The sequence below is a fragment of the Microtus oregoni genome, unplaced genomic scaffold (assembly GCF_018167655.1).
Source record: "Microtus oregoni isolate MIOR12 unplaced genomic scaffold, Mior012 000138F_ref0000102, whole genome shotgun sequence".
NCBI lineage: Eukaryota > Metazoa > Chordata > Mammalia > Rodentia > Cricetidae > Microtus > Microtus oregoni.
Genome location: NW_024544788.1, coordinates 1,194,944 through 1,216,654, shown reverse-complemented (window position 1 = coordinate 1,216,654; position 21,711 = coordinate 1,194,944). Strand labels below are relative to the sequence as shown.

At 41.8% G+C, this 21,711-nt stretch overlaps 1 protein-coding gene across 1 annotated transcript; it reads right to left on the bottom strand.

The window, feature by feature from the left end:
* Nucleotides 1–3,050: 3,050 nt before the first annotated feature.
* LOC121444696 (retinal homeobox protein Rx-A-like) lies at nucleotides 3,051–7,115 on the bottom strand. Its single transcript, XM_041646600.1, has 3 exons — nucleotides 6,733–7,115; nucleotides 4,862–4,907; nucleotides 3,051–3,215 (listed from the first exon to the last, which is right to left on the bottom strand). The coding sequence occupies exons 1-3, from the start codon at nucleotides 7,113–7,115 to the stop codon at nucleotides 3,051–3,053; spliced, it is 594 nt and encodes a 197-aa protein (XP_041502534.1).
* Nucleotides 7,116–21,711: the final 14,596 nt, after the last annotated feature.

Sequence of the window (21,711 nt, the reverse complement as noted above, 5' to 3'; positions counted from 1 at the left end):
ACTTCCCCCTTCTTCTGATACCTGCTGTTCTTGCCTTGTGGGTTAACTCATCCGGACAACAGCAATATTATTGAGCACATGAAACTACTTTGTGGCCATGTATTAATGGTTTGACTAAATATATTTGTTCTGATACTTTATATAATATAGACCATAAATAAACAAGGTGGGGGATTAGATAATTGGTACAGGTCTCTGCTCTTTTGGTCCCCCTGGCTAACTACTCTGAGATCAGCACTGGCTGGATCTTTACTTCTCATTCTAATTGGATTAACAGAGGGGCTATCCTCATAAACTATATGGCCAATTATGAATCAATTCAATAAAATTAATGGTCCTTAGAATCAACTACACCTCTTTCTTTAGAGTAGGATGAATCCATGATATGACTCATTTATTAAGAGGGTGGAAAGTAACAGGCCCCCAGACCGTAATAGTTCCTCAGACCTTAGTATAACTGACTCAGTGATGGAAGTATCACTCAGGTTGTAAACCTCGGTGTGTCGCCAGTACCATTTGACAAAACTAAAACAAAAACCTAAGTCATCAGAATCCATAGTTCTGGGAAAGTATCTAAATGTACTAACCTTGCTTTTTGGCTCCTGAAGTTCTGCTTCTGGCTAACTGTTCTTGTTCACCAAAGTGTGTCAACCCAGGACATGTTTTTTGTGCTTACAAGCTCACCCAGAGAAAGGCTCGGGACTACACCAGGACCCTGAACATCCAGTGTAGTTGCCTTTCTACTAGCTTAAACTCATGTCTAAGCAGTCTGCTCTGGTGAACACCCCACAACAGAAACCTGTCCACAAACAACTTGACAATAGTACAGGCTGTTGAATTATGCACCTGAAAAGTGGTGTAGACAGATAGTTTTGTTTCTGTGTCTTCAGACAATTCTAAAATGAAAACAAACAAAGCATGTGGCCAGCCAGCACTTTCATAACTTACTTTCATATGGAAACTTCATGAAATATTTCATCTTGATCCCTACAAGACATTGTCACTGTCCCCGGCATGGTGGAGACACTCAGGCTGAGTTTTAAGAGAAAAAAAAGAAAGAACGCCTGATGGTGCACAAAAATCATCTCAGCTACTGAGGAACTGAGGCAGGTCAGTCATTGGTTATTATAAAGAGAGTCTTGAGGGAAGGGGATGTGAGCAGAATCAGGAGGCCTTGAACACAAGCATTGAACACTGGCAACAACAGTTGTATGTGCCTAAGAAGTAAACATTCAGAAAAAAAACATATCTGTCCTGAGAAAAATAAGGAAATGAAATCTTGGGGGATGGGAAGAGCTACCTGTTTATTACTACTGACCCGGGGAAGAAAAATGGCCTAGTGGAAGCAGGGGTGGGAGTCTGGTATGCTATCAGCGGTGGCTGGTTAAGGTACCCTTAGGCAACCTTGTAGGCAACTTGAAGTCAACCTGCTGCCTAAACAGCTTACGGGCTCCTTCTTAGTCATGATTGACTTTATACTGAAGGTGGGCTTTGCAGGAGAACCTTTCCCCCGTATCTTTAACACCACATTTGAGACCTTTGCAGTCTCCTGAACAAGAATAATGTATGATTAGAGAGGAGTTGCAAGGGGCAGATGCACAGCTCACTGTCAGATGTCAGAATGCAGACTTTAGTTCATCCTGAGAACACACAGAGATGGCATTAAGGACTTGGAACTGCTCCTAAGTTGTCATGCCATCCAATCCTGGAAGAAGCCCTCAAAAATACCAAGTTTGGAGAAGAGACATTGGATTCAGCTGATCGTCTGCCATGACACACAGTTGGTGCTTCCTATGGGTGAAATGCATAAAGTGTGTTATATTTGCCTATGGCTTTCTGAATGGAACCCACCCTCACACACCATAGGAAAATGTATATCCCTGAACAATCCTAGTAGCCCCATAGTATGATTGAGTAATCAGAAAACATCACCTATACTGACTCTACATAAATTCTGGTCTCAGTGGCACCGGAATTGCTTGCTCATTTTTTTTTCCATAATCTCATTAACTAGCCCTTATGTTAAACCAGTTCCTTTCCCTCATTTATTTCAGGCATGGCTTCACAACAGGAATCCACAACAAAGAAAAACCAGAGAAGAGTAATGTTCATGCATGTATCACGTGGGAGCCAGGACATATTCATAATATTCATGGATTTTGTGGGTTTCAAGGAATTTTTGGGTAGGATGTAGGAATGTGAATTTTCAAGTTCCTGAATCCACCACAAGTGACCACTCTTTATGTTTAAAATTAAAAGAAGTTTTATATGGTGTTTTTTTCCCTGGTGGTCTTGGACTCTGTAACACCACCTGCACGTTTGATGTATGCTTTGAATGAATTTCATGATAAAGCAAATTATTGTTCATTTAAAAAAATATAAATAGAAATTTGATTCCCATTGTAAACCATGTAGTTGTTGACATGCTTCAGGAAATAAAACGGATGCCCACCTTCCTACTTCTACTCTGTGATCCTTCTCTTTCCTGGGCACTAGTAACCAGGTTTCCCTGCACCTCTCTGGCGTCTCTCATTTCCTTCACATTGTGAGTATCACCTTTCCATCTCCTCTCAGCTAACTCTGAACAGTTGCATAATTTTGGATTCAAAGTCTTATCTTTAAAACACTTGCTTTTACTATGGCTGCAGTGTCAAGTTCGACCTCATGGCTTCTTAGTTCTATCTACATCCCTGCTTTCCAAGATATTCTTCACGAGGAAAAGATGCTATGCCCAAGTAGGCTACATCACTGATCCCCAAAGTGCAAGGTAGGATGGTGACAGTCAACTAGGAAACTGCAGCAGAATGAAGATAGAAACCCATTCTGCACATAAAAGGTATATGGTCACCATATCCCCCTATGCTGCTGTAGAAGAGAGGTCATTTTTCCAAGCTTTGGACTTCTCTTTTGGCTTCCATTAGCAGAACAAAATGTCTCATTCTATGTAAATGGAATGACAAATGCAATTAGTGCTTTGGTAAATCTTAGTATTTATTTTTATTGTATGTGACAAGACAGTGTTTTCATGGCCAACAGGATTGCCCAAGATATTACTGGCACAAGAGGAACTGTTGTGATGCCTTAGCAACAGAGGCACTCTCGGGATCTTTATGCTTCTTGGGTGGAAAGTTGTTCAAGGGACCAGATGTGTCACTGCTGAGTAGGAATTCCATCTGCTTGTTCCTGTATTTAGACCTCCTATTCTTAAACCAAGCCTGAAATAAGACCAAGATGGAGGCCGGGTTATCATGCTGAGTAACTAATGTTATGGTGGTAAAACACACGCAACTTTATAGGGGACTGGCATTCTCCCCTCCACAGAACAGAGTTTCCCATTCCTCGCAAACTTCAAGACTGCAAGTATTACCCAGGGTGGAGGATGTGGTCATAGCCCACGAAATCTTGCTTTCCACCACTAGAGACTGTCCACACACAGACTCAGCACACATAGCAACAGGCCCACTCTTCTGCAGAAGCCTTTGGAAAAACAAGCTATCCGCCAACGCCTGAACTCTATCGGGCTCATTCTTTAGACAGACTTTCAAACCTGTCAGTCATCGCTTTCTTCATAATGAAAGATTTGGAGCACTATCTCAGAGTTGACACAAGATACCAAGCTGGGGAGTTTAAATTCAGAGCTGCCTTTTTTTGAGCCATCTTACTAAAACCTTACAAAAGAAAATCAGAAGAACCAGCCACAAGGGCTTTTCAGCTCTTGTCCCACATCCTTTTCACCTTGCTTAAACAATTTTCCTCGTAGAAAGGCAAGCCATCCCTGCTCCAAATTTACTCACTCATTCTTTGAGCAGTTAGTAACAACTAACTCTTATTCCTGCCATCATGTAAGTATTTCCATGGCAATCCTGAGTGCCAACATGACTCCAGGCAGAAATATTATGTAGAAGATCTTTTTGTCACACATAGTTCATCATTAATTAGGGGACATGCAGGTGTGTATGACATGCATACATCATAATTATACCTCGATCTGCTATATTTAGACAGACATAAACATAATTCCTCTCACACAGAAAATGGGAGATACAGTTTCTTGGTTTTGCTTTCCTTTGGGGGAAACCTATTCCTTTACTTCCAGAAACAGGGAAGAAACACTAGCTGGAGTTTACTTTTGCAAACACTTTCTTGTAACGGCGTAAACGAATGCAGACAGATTGTAAATATATATATAGCTGTAATGGCAAAATAGACTTACAGAACCACCGTTCCCGCGGAGACCAGGAAAGCAGAAAGGGCCGGTTGGGAGCATGCTTGCCAAATTTATAGGCCAACATTAGCCCGAGGTGAACACGCCCCCTAAGGGGCGGGACTTATCCCTACACTTTCTACTTCCAAAGAGCACATTAGTCCAACTCTTGTATGCCTGCACAAAACATTCAAAAAAGACCCAGGAACTCCAGGTGTAGAAGACAAGGCCAGGCCTGTCCTGAAGCAGATCTGAGATGTGCAGGAGGTCCTTCTTTCTATGTGTTGCTTGTATTGGTTAATCAATAAAGAAACTGCTTGATCTGAAAGGGCACAACTTAGGTAGGTGGAGAAGACAGAACTGAATGCTGGGAAGAAGAAAGCCGAGTCAGAGAGGCGCCATGGATCCTCTGCCTGAGATGGAAAATGGTTAGAATCTTTCCTGGTAAGCCACTGCCACATGGCGATATACAGATTAATTGAAATGGGTTAAACTAATATGTGAGAGTTAGCCAATAAAAGACTAGGGATAATGGGCCAAGCAGTGATTTAAGTCATACAGTTTCTGTGTGGTTATTTCAGGGCTAAGCAAACCAGGCAGCCTGGACGATCAAGCATGTCCCCCTCTCCTCTACCACAGAGATGTGCCTCTACTGACCTTCACCTTGCATTCGTCCACATGAATGAGCTCTGCAAGTGCTTTTCTGTGGAGAGAAAGGGACAGAGGTTAGCCATTGCCACATGGGGAGAGGGAAGGAGAGTGCACATATATGGCCTCTCTGCATTTTTATCTTGTTATCCCTAACCCCAGTTCAATAAATTCTCATTTAATCAGTTTTTCTTGCAGATAGGACTCTTTAAAAGTGACTTCATCTTGTCAAAACACTAAATATTGCTTTAAGAACTCCATAGCATAGCCAAGGAAGATCACTCGGTGGGTAAAGGGACCCGATGGTACTCCTGAAGATGAGATTCCAACCCCTGGTCCTCACACTAGGGAAGGAGAGAACAGACTCCCAGATTTCCCTCTTCATGCACATATTCAAGTATGTCATATTCACACACATAGTTAAAGTAAGTACGGTTCTAATAAGGAATTGGAGTTGAGAAACAGGCTGGGTTTTGACTATATTGTATGTATTTGCTTACAGCAGTGTCCAATTTTTTTCTGTGCAGCTATGCTTGTTTTGTGTGGATATTGGGTATGAGTATAAATTCAGGAAGACATGCTTGAATGGCAGTCATTTTGCTATAAAAATGATTTGTCATCATATATATATAATATTCTATAATATTATACACACGCGCGCACACACACACACACACACGAGGGGGATACACAAGTGCTCTAAAGACCAAATCTATTAGAGCTTGGGTGTTAAATTTTGAAGCCTCTTCTTCCCTTTGACCTTGTTGAGGTTGGTTTTTTCTTATTGTTCTGAGGCTATGCTGCCTACGAGGTCTACCTGGCTCACCATGTTGTGGTGGTTTTCTTGTGCCTGTCTCCCATCTGCCTGTAGGACTGATGGGATTTAGGTGCCCATCAGTACCTCTGGTGCTTTCTAATTGGGTTGCAAGTACAAACCGATCTTCAGGCTTGTTTTAAGCACTTTTACCCCATGAGCCATCTCTTCAGCTTCAACTTTATTGGATACACTATCTGTCGTCCCTGGTCTCATATTCACTGTGGCCCCCAGAACCAGTCATGTCCTCACCTCCCCAGAACTAGGATTTCTTGTGGATGGTATTTTGTATTTGTTTAATCACATGAGAACAGAGTCGCTAACTGTTCAAAGCAGTAAACATAGAATTAATGTAGCCAGAATTTCAGTTTCTTGGTATATACCACCAAAGACTTAAAACCCAGAGGTAAAGAGATATATCTCCATAGACGCAAAGCACAATCCATGATTTCCTTTTGTGTGCCAGCCAAAGCAGTCAGACTCTGGATGAAAAGACAAAATGGTGCATTAGGCTAGAGAGGGGGTCAGGGATGATTGCAAAGCGCAAGGGTCTTGTTCCCCAAAACAGTTTTGAAAACACTGCAAGCTCTGCACTTTTGTCTTGGTTCGGATGGTTTCTTTTTAAAAAACAACTGTAAAATGAAAGAAATCCCCACCAGGAGCATTATGCTTCTTTTTCTTTTTCCAAAATGCATGGGAGGGTTTGACCTTTAGCCTCAGAGGCCACCTTTCTCACTCCCACCATAAATTCAGCTGAAGATTTTGCAGTTTCAGGGCCAAGAATAGAAGGAGGCCCAATCCAGGGACCAAACTAATCTCAGCTACTGAGGAGGTTGAGCCAGTGTTTCTCTGTGTTCTGGTTGTCCTGGAACTAGCTCTTGTAGACCAAGCTGATCTTGAACTCACAGAGATCCTCCTGCCTCTGCCTCTTGAGTGCCGGGATTAAAGGCTTGTGTCACCACTGTCTGGCCAGTATTTTTTTTAATGAAGAAAAGAGGTTAGGAGAAGGCAAAGGAGCTCAAAGTGCTGGAAAAAAGAGTGGATTCTTTAAAAGGCATGTACATACGTTTGGAATGCATCAGGATACTGGGTTTCTCGAAAAACTCTGTCCAGTTCACAAAGTTGCCTGTAGGTGAACTTGTGTTTCACACGTCGCTTGTTGGAGGGTTGAGAAACTGCTCCAGCGGCTTTCCCAGGCCCACCAAGCTTTCCCCGTCCAGGCTCACTGGGGATGGCCCGTGTTTTGTTTCTTTCATGGTAATAGTGATGTTCATATTCACGGTTCACGTAGTCTGTATCACCTAGCTCATGCAGAACTCGTACACCTCTTCCGTAGCATCTACGGGCTGCTGCTGCAGCTAGCCTCTGCTGAGATTCGGTCATTATTTCTTCCTCATAGAAGCCCACCCCATAATAGTCGAAGTCGAAGTAGACGTACTTGCTCTCCATCATCAGAGCGTTGCAAACAGAAACCACTGAGAAGCACCTCCCAATTCCACGTGCGAAAATTGTTACATCAGGCTGCGCATGTTCCACAGTACTCCTGGGTGTGGCTAGTACAGGCCCAGAAGTGGGGGAGGGTATGTGTGGGCGTAAAAAGCTGGGTCCACCCCACAGGAGAAGACAGTTGCAACTAGGAGGCATGGCAAAAGGATTACTGCCTTTAAGATTTCTCCAAGAACTAGGACCCGACTTGGACCTGGGTTTCAGAGAGGCTCCCCAACGAGGACTAACAAAAGATTTTAAGGTTATTTGGCAGAATAGGATAGGTACAGAAATTCAGGAGAACTCTGTGTCAAACTTGGACAATATCTCATGACCCAACCTTCCAATGTCACAAGTCTGTGTTTTCCCCGCTGGGAATGAAGTTGGCAGTGAAAATTAGGGGGCTGTTCTCTGTATTTCTTTGAAGACACTGAATGCAGAGTTGGCTTGGTCCATCTAGGCACAGGAGTAGAAATTAAAGCATTTTCCTTGGTAAGATCCAGTACCAAAGAACCCCCCCCACACACACACACACACACACATACACACACAATGATCACTGTGAGAAAAATCGATGTTAGATTTTTAAAATAGAATATCTGTCAGAATTTACACATAATACCCCGTCTAGTGATGATCTCCAACAAAAATGATGATATATTATGAGGGTCTTGCCCTCTTTGTGTTGCAGGGAATATTAAAACTTCAAATTGAGAGAGCATTTGAACATTTCTCTAGAATACTTTATACAGAGGTTAAATAAACACATACACTAGGCAATTATTTTCTTTTTTTATTTTCTTTGTTTTAAAAAATGAATAGTTTCTTATATCCTGACCACAGTTTGCTTCCCTTCTCTCCTCCCGTCGCCTCCCCTCTGGCCCTTCCTCCTCTGTTTCTTTACAGAAGAGGGTAGGCCTCCCATTGATACCAACTAAGCCTGGCATATCAAGTTGCAGTAAGACAAAGCATCTCCATTCATATTAAAGCTGTGCAAGCAACCCAGTATGAGGAATAGGGTCCTGAAAGCTGGCAAAAGAGTCAAAGACAGCCCCAGTTCCCACTGTTAGGAGTTCACAAGAAGATACAACTGTCACATATATGCAGAAGGCTTAGGTCAGTCCCATGCAGGCTCTCTGGTTGTTGTCTCTATGAGCTCCTATGAGCCCAGGTTAGATTATTCTGTGGGTTTTCTTGTGATGTCCTTGACCCTTCTGGTTCCTACAGTCCTTCCTCTTTTCACCGGGATTTCCTGAGCTTGGTCTAATGTTTGCCTTTGGGTCGCCATCTGTTTCCTTCAGGTGCTGCATGAAGCCTCTGTGGTGATAATTGAACTAGATACTGATCTATGAGTATAGCTGAATACCATTAGGAATCAATTCATTGATTTTTTTTTTGGTCAGTCATGTTTGGTTCTATCCTAGTCTCTGGACTCTCTAGCCTCTGGATCCCAGTGTTCTGGGCAGTGTCAGAGGTGAGCTCTCTTTTGTGGCATGAGTCTCAAGCTGAACTGTTTGGCCACTCCCACAAGTTCTGTGCCACTTTTACCCCTGCACTTCATGTAGGTAGGACATGTTGCAGGTCGAAGGCTTTGTGGCTCGTTTTTGGGTCCCAATTTACCCACTGGAAGTCTTGCCTGGTTACAGGACATGACCAGCTGAGGCTCCATATCCCCCATTGCTAGAAGTCTTTGCCTCATATCGTATGAAACAATTCTATATTCTGTCAATTGTATCTTAAATAAACACTGATTGGCCAGTACCAGGCAGGAAATATAGGTGGGACAACCAGACAGGATGTAAGCGGGGGGGGGGGCAATGAGAACAGGAGAATGCTGGGAAGAAGGAAGCTCATTCCTCCCCAGTTCTGCCCAGATCACGGAAGAAGCAGGATGTGACCTGCCCACCTGAAAAAAATACTGAGCCATGTGACTAACATATATAAGAATAATTGGCTAATATATGTTATAACAGCTAATAAAAAGCCTGAGCTAATGGGCCAATCAGTTTATGATTAATGTAGACTTCTGTGTATTTTCTTTGGGACTTGCTGGCTGTGGGAACTGGGCAGGACAGAAACCCCAACAAGCAGACCCTAATGTTACAGAATGGCGCTCCAACATGGTAAACTGACTTCACGTAAAATAGCAAGTTATCAAAATGCAAATTTTAAGATGTACTGCTGACAGATTTTTCTTTGGGCCACCAGCTCACAAGAAAAATGACATAGAGATTTATTATTAATTATAAAAGCTCATATTTAACTTAGGCTTGCTCCTAACTAGTTGTTAAAACTTAAATTAACCAATATTTTTAAATCTATGTTCTTTTATGTGTCTTAGTAAACTTTACTCTGTATTGCCCATTCTGCTTCCTCTCCATCAGACTGATGGCTCCACCTTTCTTTTTTTTTATTTTTATTTTTTTAATTTTATTTATTAAAGATTTCTGCCTCCTCCCCACCACCGCCTCCATTTCCCTCCCCCTCCCCTGATCAACTCCCCTCCCCTATCAGCCTGAAGAGCAGTCAGGGTTCCCTGCCCTGTGGGAAGTCCAAGGACCACCCACCTCCATCCAGGTCTAGTAAGGTGAGCATCTTCTTCTAAGGGCTTTCTCTGTCCCCAGAAGTCCCTGATATACTTTCTGCTTAACTACTGGCAATTTAGGTTTCTATTTTAAAAAAATCACAATGACACATCTTCATACAGCGTAAGGGAATATTCCACAACATTTCCCCTTTTACTGTGTTACAGATTTTAAATGTAATACAGTAAAACTATATACAATAAGAGTAATTTTCAGGAAAGAATTATATTCACAATGTCCAGTTCATTTTTATTTGGCAAATTTAGAGAAAATACTCCATGATTGTCCCATCTTAGTCCAAAGTTTTATTCCTAAGTCATTTTTGTAATAACTTGTATTACTATCCTAAAATATCATTTTAAATATTAAAATACCTTGCTAGATAAACAATCTAAGCTTTTATGTTTTTCAACCTTATAAACTTTATATCTCTTAGGTAAGTTTCTTTTCTGAATTTGGTAACAAGGAAAACTTCAAAACTTTAACTGTCTAGTCTTTAATCCCCATCAGAGACCCAAGAAGGATAAAATATTACTTGAGTAAACAGGAAGTACAGTGAAAGCAATTTCCAAAACTATAGAAATGACAGAGATATCTGGTTGCCTAGACAGTCACCTCAAGGTTATACTGAAATGTTCAGGCCTAGAATATCTGACAGGCTTTTCTGTAAAGCAGGAATTTTGAAGGACAATCATAAATTGTCTTGGTAAAGTTTGGCAGTCGCTTTTTTGTGTCCTTATCCAGTTTGGACAGCATACGGTCAGCAGTCGAAACAAGGACAGCCCCTTGCCCAAATGCCTAGCTTTTGTCACAAATAAAGTAAACTCCATATGGAGGTTCTTCAATGATCATCAACCTTTTTTGAAGTAGATTGGTGGTGCCAGGAGCAGACATGTCACAATGTCATGAAAAGCCTTATGTTAGTATAGAATTTTAAATTTTATATGTTGTAGGTCTTTGAAGTGTTTGAAGATCACTTATCTATCTAAAATATATCTCTGTATGATCTTGAAACCATACCTAACATGACTATAAATTTGATTTTTATAGACAACTATTCACCCATACTTCTTTTTTATTCTAAATAGATTTTAAGTACTAAAACTTTAGATTTTTAAATGAGTTGTAAAAGCACAATACCATAAACAAGAGTAGAAACAAAATGTAATATAACAAAAATAACCTTAAATTTGTATCAATATACAAAAATCCATACAAATGTAAAATACTTGAGACTAGTGGTTGTTTGAAAGTAAACTCAACAATTTACCCTTTTATCTCATTGTTTCTATGTTTATGCCCTATTTTCCCTTTAGAAAAAGATTCTTGAATCTAGTGTTTGCTCAACTTTTTCCATGACCATGACCAATAACAACATGTAACCAACCTCACTAAATGATGACAAACATCCATAATCCATTGAACAACCAAAACCCACCCACCCCACCTTTTGGGACTGTAAGCATTATGTTCTCTAGACTGCTTCCTGTTGTGGAGGAGCAAAGGCATCTTGGGGGACCCTGAGAAAACTGGGATAATGGTCAAGTCCTGGGGGAATTAGCTTCATTATTTTTTGTTTCATCTATGTGTAATGGGAAAGTGTAGAGCCTATTAGAAGTCTTGGCTAGAGTAGTGAGGCTAGACCATCTCAGCCATCAGCCTCGAAGCTGTTTTAGATGCAGAACTCTGAGAAAACTGTAACAGAGGCACTCTGAGAGGCTGGATTACTTAGGGCAACCATTTTCATTGGTGTTTGGTCCTTTTGCTCTGAAAATACACACATTTTTAAAAGTAACAAACATATCTTCGTTATTACAAGTATGGAATGTGTGGCGTAAACAAGTCAGTTAAAGATTGTTAGGAGTGATTGTCACAAGCTATTGTGGGCCATGATACAATTATAGTCTATAGCAATTGATAATTCAGATGTCAACACAACAGATGAATGGTTCTCTGTTGGAGGAATACTGCCAAGCATGGCCTGCAGGGCTATTGACTCTGAAACTGTTGCTTTCATCTGTCATTTTATTTTTGCAATAGCAGCTATGATATCTCCTCATCACCATCATTTTAATGTAATGTCTACATGTAATATCATGATTATATCTTAGTCTTATGGGCACACATATTTGTGTATGGTCAGTAAGATGACTTCTATAGTGGAATTTCATTTGTATTTTAATAAATAAAGCTTGCTTGAGGATTAGAAAAGTAAAATAGCCACACTGGCTAGCCTTACAGATCAGGCAGCAATGATACACACCTTTAATCCCAGTATCCACAATGACACACACCTTTAATCCCAGTACTAGAGATGATTATAAGACAGGAGACAGCTCTCAGCCTCAGTTTCATTCTGAGGTTTCCTGGAGGCGGGATAAGCATTTCGAGGTAAGAGCCAGTAGCTGATTGTTTTACTTTTCTGATCTTCAGGCAACCTTTACTTATTAAAATACAAATGAATGCCACTACAGACTTCTCATTTAGTTGTATAATTTTATGAACAGAAATATACTAAAATATGCTTAATAACTAGATCTGTTTTGTTCCATGTGGACTGTAAAACACTTAAGAGTTCTGTTCTCTGTCCTTAGCCCGAATGACAGGGCAAATTGGCAAGATGGAATGTCCTTATGGAGAGATCACAGGAGAAACTTTCACAGAGCAATATTTCAGGTGTCTGGCCTTGTGATATCATAGTCCTTCAAGAGATCAATAGCACCTATGCTGCCCTAAGCTTCCTTCACCAAGAAGGTTAAGTTTGCTCTAACTCAAAGCAGCAATTAACACTTCGTACCAATCTTTGATACAAAATTTTAGATTCAGTACATTAAGTTTTTGTTTAGGTCCTGAGATTCAGGTGATAAGAAAAGGCTGTTTACTGCAAAACCATGTCCAGATATTACTAACCACACATAAGAAATGTAGTAGTACACATATTCTTTGCCTCTGCCTTAGATCTCTCACTGCTTTAGTTTCTTCCCTTTATAACTTTTGTAAGGATCCCTTTAAGAGGTAAATAGAATTTTTACAACCCCCAGCTGTTATCAGTCACCAGTTAATCTGACTCAGTCTTGCCTCGTAGTTTTTTATTACTAATGAGTTGCTAATGAATGGGTGTGTGTGTGTGTGTGTGTGTGTGTGTGCGTGCGCGTGCGCGTGCGTTCATGTGTGCTTGGGAATTTGTAACAAAGAGGAAATAGAATGGAAAAGAGTAAAGAATGTGAAAGGATAAAGAAAAGAAGAAGGAGGAGGAGGAATGTAAAATAATTGGAACAAAAATGAATTGGAACAGAGATTTGTAACAGAGAAATGACATTGGAATTAGAATTGAGACAAAGAATTACAGTTAAGAAATATAGACAATTAGGACAAGAAAATTAGAATTAAAGCAGAATAATAAAGAACATGACTTGAACAACACATGTGTAAGCTCGTTCTGTAAAGAAAATTTCAAAGTTCCCCTCACTATGATATGGCCTCCAACCTGAACTCTGAGCCGTAGTTTTGTGAGCCAGACTCAAAGGCTACCAAAAAAGATGAGGTGGTTTTTTTTGTTCTATGTTTGAGCAGGTAAAAGACTTCTGTCATCTTTATATGTCCACCTGGACTACATAACTAAACTGTAATATAAATCTCTATTCATGTCATATGAAAGGATGGCATGCAATAATAAGTCATGAGAACTCTGGAGCCAACAAAATTTATCATGTCTCATCTCATCTCCAAGCTGTTCCCATGTAGAGGGATCAACTCATATGCCACTTGTCCTGTAGTCTTTCCTGGCTTCCTCCCCCATGTCTATAGCCAAGATACTCAGGAGGTCTCCCCCAGTCAAATCTGATCTCTATTAACCTTGAAGGATTCCATAGCTTTCATTTCCTGTGGAAACAAAAGCATAACCTCTTTCCCAACATAATACATTTTTTTTTAGAAAATGCCTCCACAAGATCAGGCTATAGGCAAACCTGAAGATCATTTTCTTTTTTTTTAATTTATTTATTTATTAAGGATTTCTGCCTCGTCCCCACAACCGCTTCCCATTTTCCTCCCCCTCCCCATAATACATTTTTTACTTCCATTTTAAAGTTAAGGCATTCCTAAAGTATATAGGTTGGTTTAATTCATCAGTCCCTTCCACAATCCAATGTCTCTCAGAAACTGTTTTCTGTTCATTAGCATTCAAAAATTTGAAATTAACTAAGTGCCATATAAGGTCCAAATTCCCTGTCCCATCCTTATGTGACTTACTCTCTTTATTGCATTACTTCTCTCTTTAAGGACTTTAATTTGAAACTATCTATTGTTTATGACTGTCTATATCCTTCTTCCCTTTCTCTTAGGCCTATGCAAATTGTTAAACATATTCTAACCTATCGAGAGTCTTTTCCATCTGAACCCATTTTACTGTGTATCTGTAACCTCTTCCATCTGTATGAGCAAAATCTTAAACTGCTAAGCAGCTTAGATCATGGTGTGGTGGCAGCTCAAGCCCACAGGCAGTGGTCAGGGGACGTGTGTGTCTCCATACTGCAGCCCGCATGAGAGACGACATGACTAGGAAGCTGCATTTGGTATTATTTTGTGTGTGTTTGGAATACTTTTCTCTGGCCTTATGTAGATATACGTGTCTGGACATCGGGCACCATATGTAGATGGACTTTTCTTTGGGCCACCAACTTACAAAAAATGACACAGATACCTATTATTAATTATAAAAGTTTGGCCTTAGCTTAGACTTGTTTCTAACTAGTTCTTATACCTTAAATGAACCCATATTTTAAAATCTGCATTCTTTTATGTGTCTCAGTTACCTTTACTCTGTGCTCCTCATTCTGCTTCCTCTCATCTGGCTGGCAACTCTGTTTTTCTACTTTGCAGAGCTCTCTATGTCTAGAAGTTCCTGCTATATCTCCTGCTTAACTATTGGCCATTTAGCTTTTTATTAAACCAATCATAATGGCACATCTTCATAAGGTGTAAAGGAGTATTCTGCAACAAGGTACAAAGCGTTTCTATTGAATGCTTCTTTTAAACTATCTCATATGACTATTTGGAGTCGTGCAATACCGAGAGTACATACACATAACCAATGCCACAAGACAGGTAAATGAATCGCAGGCTATCATTACGCCCCTGATCTCAACACTGTCTTCATAATAAGACTCTTATCAATGCCTACATAATAGAACAGGGAGGGATCTGTGGAAAGATTGCTGGAAATATGCATTTTAAAAGGTTTCATAGTAGATGAGAGTCATCTTTTCCCTTACGTGTGACCCACAGCTCTCTCTGCTCCCAGAACTTGACTGAGACCACACTGGGTAAACTGAGGGAGGGATAGAGCAACTCGGCCATCTTCAGCTTTCCAGTTTCTCCCTCCATCTGGTAATACTTAGATGGAAAATAAATATAATTTAAGCTCAACACAGCATGCCACAGGGCCTGCCTCCCAAGGCCACAGACCAGACTCAAGGCCAATCCTGAATGAGGCTAGAGAACCAGGCCTCCACTTTCTCAAAGCTTAGCATGAAGTAGGTGATCACAGTGGGTTTGCTGAAGGGCAAGGTGCTGTGTTATCTGTAAAGGGGTTCTCCAGGAATTTCTTTTTGCCCTAGTGGTGATGGGACCCAGTTCCTTATTCTGGAGAAGCATCACTCCCGAGGTACACAAACAGCTGTCTGCTATATAGGAGCATTTATAAAACAGGTTATTTTAAACTTTAATTTTATGAGTATGGATGTCTTGCCTGCATGTATGCCTGTATACAACATATGTACCTGGTACCCAGAGAGGCCACAAGAGGGCGTCAGACAACCTGGAGCTAATTACAGATAGTTGTGAGCTGTCATGTGTAGTGTAATTTATTTTAAACCGCCACAAAGAGAAGTCACACCATGCAACAGGGCTCACATGGGAGGAGAGAGAAGGGCCAGAAAAGGGGCCAGAGAGGGGGACAGAGAGGTTGGCAGAGACCGGTCCCTGGATACAAGAGTGGCAGAAAATGAAGAAAGAGAGGCAGAGAAATAGAGGGGGGGGGAGAGAGAGAGAGAGAGAGAGAGAGAGAGAGAGAGAGAGAGAGAGAGGAGGTGGGAAAGCCCCACCTTTTAAAAGGGAATGTAGTGAATCTGCACAAGGGGTGCTCTTAGTGGCTGCAGCTGAGGACGTACCCTGTCAGGCCCCAAGGGCAAGCCAGATGTCTGAATACTAACAATGTGGGTCCTGGAACTTGAACCATGGTCGTCTGGAAGAGGTCCTTCTGTGTCATCTCTCCAGCTTCAGGAAACAGGTTTTTAAATCTCATTAGTTGAGTTGAAAGGTAGTGCACTTCTGAAGACTGGGCAAGGCCTTTGATCCAATCCCCATTGGCAATAAAAATCTCCTCCATAAAATTCTCCTTAAATATTGCTATGTGATTTGTTTTGACATTAGAATACTGTCTAATTTATTGACCAAACCTTTCTATGTCTGTTTGTAGGATTGGTTGAAGACAAGGAGCACCAAGTATAAGGAAAACCAGAAGCCATTGTGCTTAAGTTTGTGCCACCTAGTACCCAGAATAAGCCTGGTACCCAGATTAAGCCTCCATGGAGAATCAGGAACAGCTCTACACTTCCGTCCTTACCTGAGACCACATCAGGACAGATTCTTCTGGACTCACCAACAGCTGGATCATGGGAAAAACTGGATTACACAGACCAAAAGGACTTACTCATCAAGAACAATGAAAACATTTGCGGTTCAATACACCTGGGAATAATGCTCTCACAAGGCATAATCAAAAATGAAAGCATTTGAGCCTAGGAAGAGACTTTCAAAAGACACATGGAGTTCTACCCTATCCTCAGAGAGAAGAGGTCATCCCCAGAGGCCAAATCTTCCCTTACAAACTTTCACAGAAGCTGCCAGGAGCCACAATTCAGGAGTGTTATTCATTCATGGACAGAAAGCCAATGGGTCAGGAGTAAAGATGATCATGAAAGGTGTGCAGATATGCAACTGGTTGTGTCTCAGCTATAGAAACATAAGCATAAAATGAAAACTTGCCACCTATTTCTGAAATGAGGACAGGAAGGCTGGATTCCAGGCGAGCTATCAAAATAGGTACAAAGAGAAATGCTGAGCCCAAGGTCAAAGTTGGGTCAAGATCAAATCAGAGGCTATCTGAGACCCATTGGTTTACCAGATATGTAACTTAAGGTGACTAAGTGGGTGCTGGGATTGACATTCACTGTAGTATAAACTAGAAAAGTAAGAATTCATAGTCGACAAGTAGTGCTGGGGGCTGTGGATGGCTGAGTAAAGATACTTTGCCCAAGTCAATCCAAGGTGATCAGTCCAAGGCTTGCAAGGACGAGGATGCACAGCAGACATGGAGAGTGTTCAGCTATGTGGGACATCTGAACAGACCATGTGTGAGCTTTGCCATATTTGGACCAGGCAGATACAAAATCAGAAGTGCAGAGTCCTGACCCAGTCTCAGAGAACTCAGGAAAGATGGTAGAGAGCTTGGTCATCTGTCAAGATGCCTGTAGGCACTGAGAATTCTGGGTGTCTGGAAGCAGGTTCCCCACTCCATGACTTCAGGAAAGCAGGGAAATAAAAACACATCATATGATAAAAATGGAGGAAAGTTCCAGTGAGTCTGAGGTGATACTCATGGCTGCTTAGACGGGGCTGTGAGGGAGAGCACGGGGAGCGGGACACGTCATGTGAGAGAGGGAGGGAGGGAGAGAGAGAGAGAGAGAGAGAGAGAGAGAGAGAGAGAGAATGCTGAGAATGTCCAGGAGTAGGGTGGAGAAAGGGCTGCACCCTGATGGAGTGAAGGGAGGTAAGGAAAGGGGCAGGAGGCAGGGGGAGACAAATGGGAAGCGTCAGCATTTCAATGTCAGGGATTCTACAGGATCAGAAGCTCTTTGACACTGCTGCAGGTGCTCTTGTCCTTGCAGGAGAGGTTAGGTACTTAAAGACTCACATAGGGACATAAGAAAAACCCTAACAGTGGGTGAAGAGGTGCTTAGGGCCATAGTTCAAAGAGCAGGCACAGGTAGCATTGGCTACTTGGCTTCAGAGCAATTGGCTGAAGTGAGCCAAGGACTGAAAAAGAATGTTCCAGTCCCAAGACCAGGAACAAGAATGTCAGACACAGCAGGCTCACCATGAGTCCTGCAAGTTTGTTGGCCTTGGAGACCTTGGGCATGGGACCTGAACTTCTTTGGGCACCCATCAAATGCTGAAGGGAATGAAAAAGCTTCTAGAAGGCTTCTTGGCAAACTAAACCTGAACTCTTAATTTTTTCATTAAATAATGTATGATTGTTTGATACCGTGGGATCTAGAACACCTTCAGTGCCTTATTGTTTCCTTTAAAGAATGCGCATGAGTATTTTGTCTACATATATGTTCATCATACCTGTAGGCATTGCCCATGTATACAGTGTCCATAGAGGCCAGAAGAGGGCACCAGATTTTTGTGGTCCTCCTGAAGTTACAGACAGTTCTGTGCTGACGTATGTGTGCAGGGGAACTGAATCCAAGACCTCTATAAGAGCGGCAAGTGCTTTCAAACTGGAACCATCTCTCCAGGCTCAGCATCTTCAGCGTTTTTGAATAGTTAATCAATATTTAATGTTATAATTGTCCATGCTGAGCATGTTGATTTATATAAATTTGTACTTCAAAAAGGCAGAAAAATGTATAGGCTTATAGATTTTCAGAAACATTTTAGACTGTTATTTAAATATAATTTAATATCATGTGTCAATAATATTTTAAAGTCTCGTGATAAATCATGAAATTTAAATGTCCACACAAATATTCTCATTAAGTATACCAATACTTCATAGTTCTCCAAACACCATAACTATAAATTATCCTTATCTCAGTTAAGACTTTTTAAAATAATTTCTTAAACTTCCTTACATGAATATGTTGTATGTTGGAAAGCGCTAGCTCATTTTTGACTTTTCAAATTAGCATACAATTATTACACACAATAACAGATTTCATTATGACAATTTCATAGATAAAAATGTATTTTGATCATACTCATTGCCCAGTTACCACTTCTTGTTCTGTCTTAACTGGTCCATTCCTCTTCCCAGCTAGTCTCCCTCCACATTCATGCATTTTGTGGTATGTGTCAGTGAGTTAAGTAGGATTACTTACGTTTGCATGGTTGATCGATTATGGGTGCATAGACAATTTGACAGTGGCTATTTAAAGAAAAAAATGCTTATTTCCCCTCCCCCACAACCTTAAACGAAGAAATGGGTAAGGCCTTGTGAGCCTGTCACCCTTCCAATCTATCTTAACTCCAGGTCAAAGATTATGTAGTGATATTTTTAAATAAAAACTCAGTGTCAGAGGCAGTGCTGATTCTGACAGGCATGCACTGGTCAGGTCGTATTCTTGAAATCATTAATTCGGTTTATAGGCCTGGTTCTTCTGGAGTTCCTTCTGCAAATGCCAAAGGAATTGGCCATCCAGGCTACACTGTTGCCACCCCTTACAATGTGTCTCTTCTCCTATCAGAGGGGCTGCTCTACCATACTCTCAGTCCCCCAGCCTCTACCAGATGTCCAAGTACCCAGTGAGCAGTATCCACCCCCAGCAGAGCCCTCATGCCCTGCAAAGGACATAGCATACCCAATTGCTGTACGCAGCACCCCTCATGCTACCCACCACACTACGGTGGGACAACCTAATGGCATGCCAGCTGCATTTTACCCTGCTCCCATCCGTCATCCTAGACCCAAGAGGGTCACACATGGGCATGGCTGCTGCAACCACAGTGGCCTTGCCAGCACAGTGCTCGTTGTACAACTCCTATTGCCCCTCATCAATCACTGCCCCCCACATTCCAGGCCCCAACTGGTGCCGCAGGCCTTGTGCCTCCAGCCAGAACTTTCAGCTCAATGCTTGGATCTAAACCCAACTGTGTCCCAGCCCAGCAGGTCCCCCAGCCCAATAGTCTCCAACTAATGCCATGGGTTGGTCTTAAAACAAATTCTGCCTTGTGGACTGTCTGACAAATCTTTTTTTTAGCTAACTGTAAAGATTAAAAGGGAGTATTAATCTATTCTGAATCATATCTAGTTGAATGCATGTTTATAAAAACCAACCTTTCTCAATCTACCTCCAAGGACTGACACAAAACCCAGAGGACTGGACCATGTTCTACAACCTGCAAGGCTCAGGTACGATTCTAATACACGCTGAGTAACAAAGATACATGTGAATGCACTCCTGAAGTGACTAGAATCCTGGAGAAGATTCTTGGGTGATGAGAATTGCTGCTGAGGCATGTGGACTTGTATGTTTCAGTGACCTGTAAGTGCTAAAGAAGCATTTACTGAACCTAGAGGGAGCTGCAGGGATTGGGAGGAGCGCAAGTCTGTACCAGTTCCATAGCAGCCGCAGGAAGATTGGAGTCCCTCTCCTCCATTTCCGCTTGGGTATGGTATGGGGGCCAGGTTCTTCTGAAGACATATCAGGAAAGACAAGAGCTGGGTGGCTGGTATGGCTTGGAGGAAGGGTGGTCTACGTGTCAGCAGAGCAGGGTCACTACTCTCTTCGTTTCACTACATGTTTTACAGGCTGTCCTATGCATCTCTTCAGATAGCTGGGGAAGTCCAGTGTAAAACTAAACTGTCTTTCTAGGAGGGAGGATGTCAAATAGAAGCAGCCACACTGACGCGGTGATGGGGAAGCCTTGCTAACCAACTATCTTTAAGAGGTGGGACCAAGTTAGGGTGTGGCTTTCTGGGACCTGGAGAAAAACGGGCTCATGGCCCAGGTGTGCTCTGTCTGTGGTTCCCTCGCCACACAGATGAGCTTGGACTTCTCGTTCTGGTTTCATGAGTTTTCCCCTTATAATAAATAAAAATGTAATTGTTTATCTTTAAGCTAGACTGGTTATTTCCTGAATCAAGTTAGCTTCTACAAAGCAGCATTATCTTTTGCTTTATTTAACTTGGAGAATTGTGCCCCATCCCTGAGAAATGCTGAGACAGCTGAAAACACACAGGCACTACCATCACCCCACAAAGAGGCACAGAGAGGTCAGTTGTGTGCTGTGGAGAATGTTGTATATTTAAGACTGGTTAAAAGTCTGAATTTTAAATTAGTTCCTCACATGTCTTGCAGAGAGACATGGTGGTGGTTATGACTGAAAATACAGAAGCAACACAGCTTGTCCTGAGGTCATCTACCTGATGGTGACCTGTCCTCTGTGACTAGCTGGGGTGAGGCCAAGGAAGCCTGCATATGTGGCCTATGGGCCTCTTCTGCCACCTTTCCCTATAGCTGAAGGCACTCAGCACCAAGTGAATATGGAGAACAGAAAGGGCCAGACAGAACTGGAATGCACTTGCCTGGCAGGATCTGCTATGGGGAAGATTTTGAGAGTGTAATCTATGTATGAACATAAGAAATCAAGAGGTTCTTTTTGCCTAGATAGGCCCAATTTTAATCTCTGAGATTATTTCTGTTCAGTGTGGGGTCAGAAGGGCAGGATATGATGACACTCTGGTGTAAAATGAATTCTAATAGGTCTTAATAATAAAAGTCCAGAGTCAGATATTAGGGAAAATGCTGAGATCAGAGAGACTAAGGAGAAAAGCACAGCCACCTTACCTATTCCACTTCCCAGCCAGAAAGAAACTGAGTTCCCACTTCCTCTCTCAGACCAGCCATATAACGTCCTGTCTGTCTGTACAGAGCTCTAGATCTCGATGGTTAGCTAGAGGCTAGCTCTGCCCCTCTGTTCTTCAGGCAAGCTTTATTTGTGCAAACAAGATATCTCCACATTCTGCAGTCTGTCAAATGGGGATGTGGCTTCTTTGGGTTAACCCCATTGAAGTGATGAGGGCTTTAGTTGAAAGGGGATTCTGTGCTTGTCTCCGAAAATTGGGTCAGGACATCCACCTGGTGTAGAAGTCACCTCGTTAAGGGTCAACTTGGCTAGAGGGTGGG

Bases quoted from the DNA above. Each gene is read 5' to 3' on its own strand.
- LOC121444696 (XM_041646600.1), bottom strand. From the start codon at position 7,115: ATGGAGAGCAAGTACGTCTACTTCGACTTCGACTATTATGGGGTGGGC. The intron at 4,908-6,732 runs GTATGTACATGC...TTCTCTCCACAG, and splicing joins TATCCTGATGCATTCCAAAC to AAAAGCACTTGCAGAGCTCA. The intron at 3,216-4,861 runs GTCAGTAGAGGC...GTCTTATTTCAG, and splicing joins TGGACGAATGCAAGGTGAAG to GCTTGGTTTAAGAATAGGAG.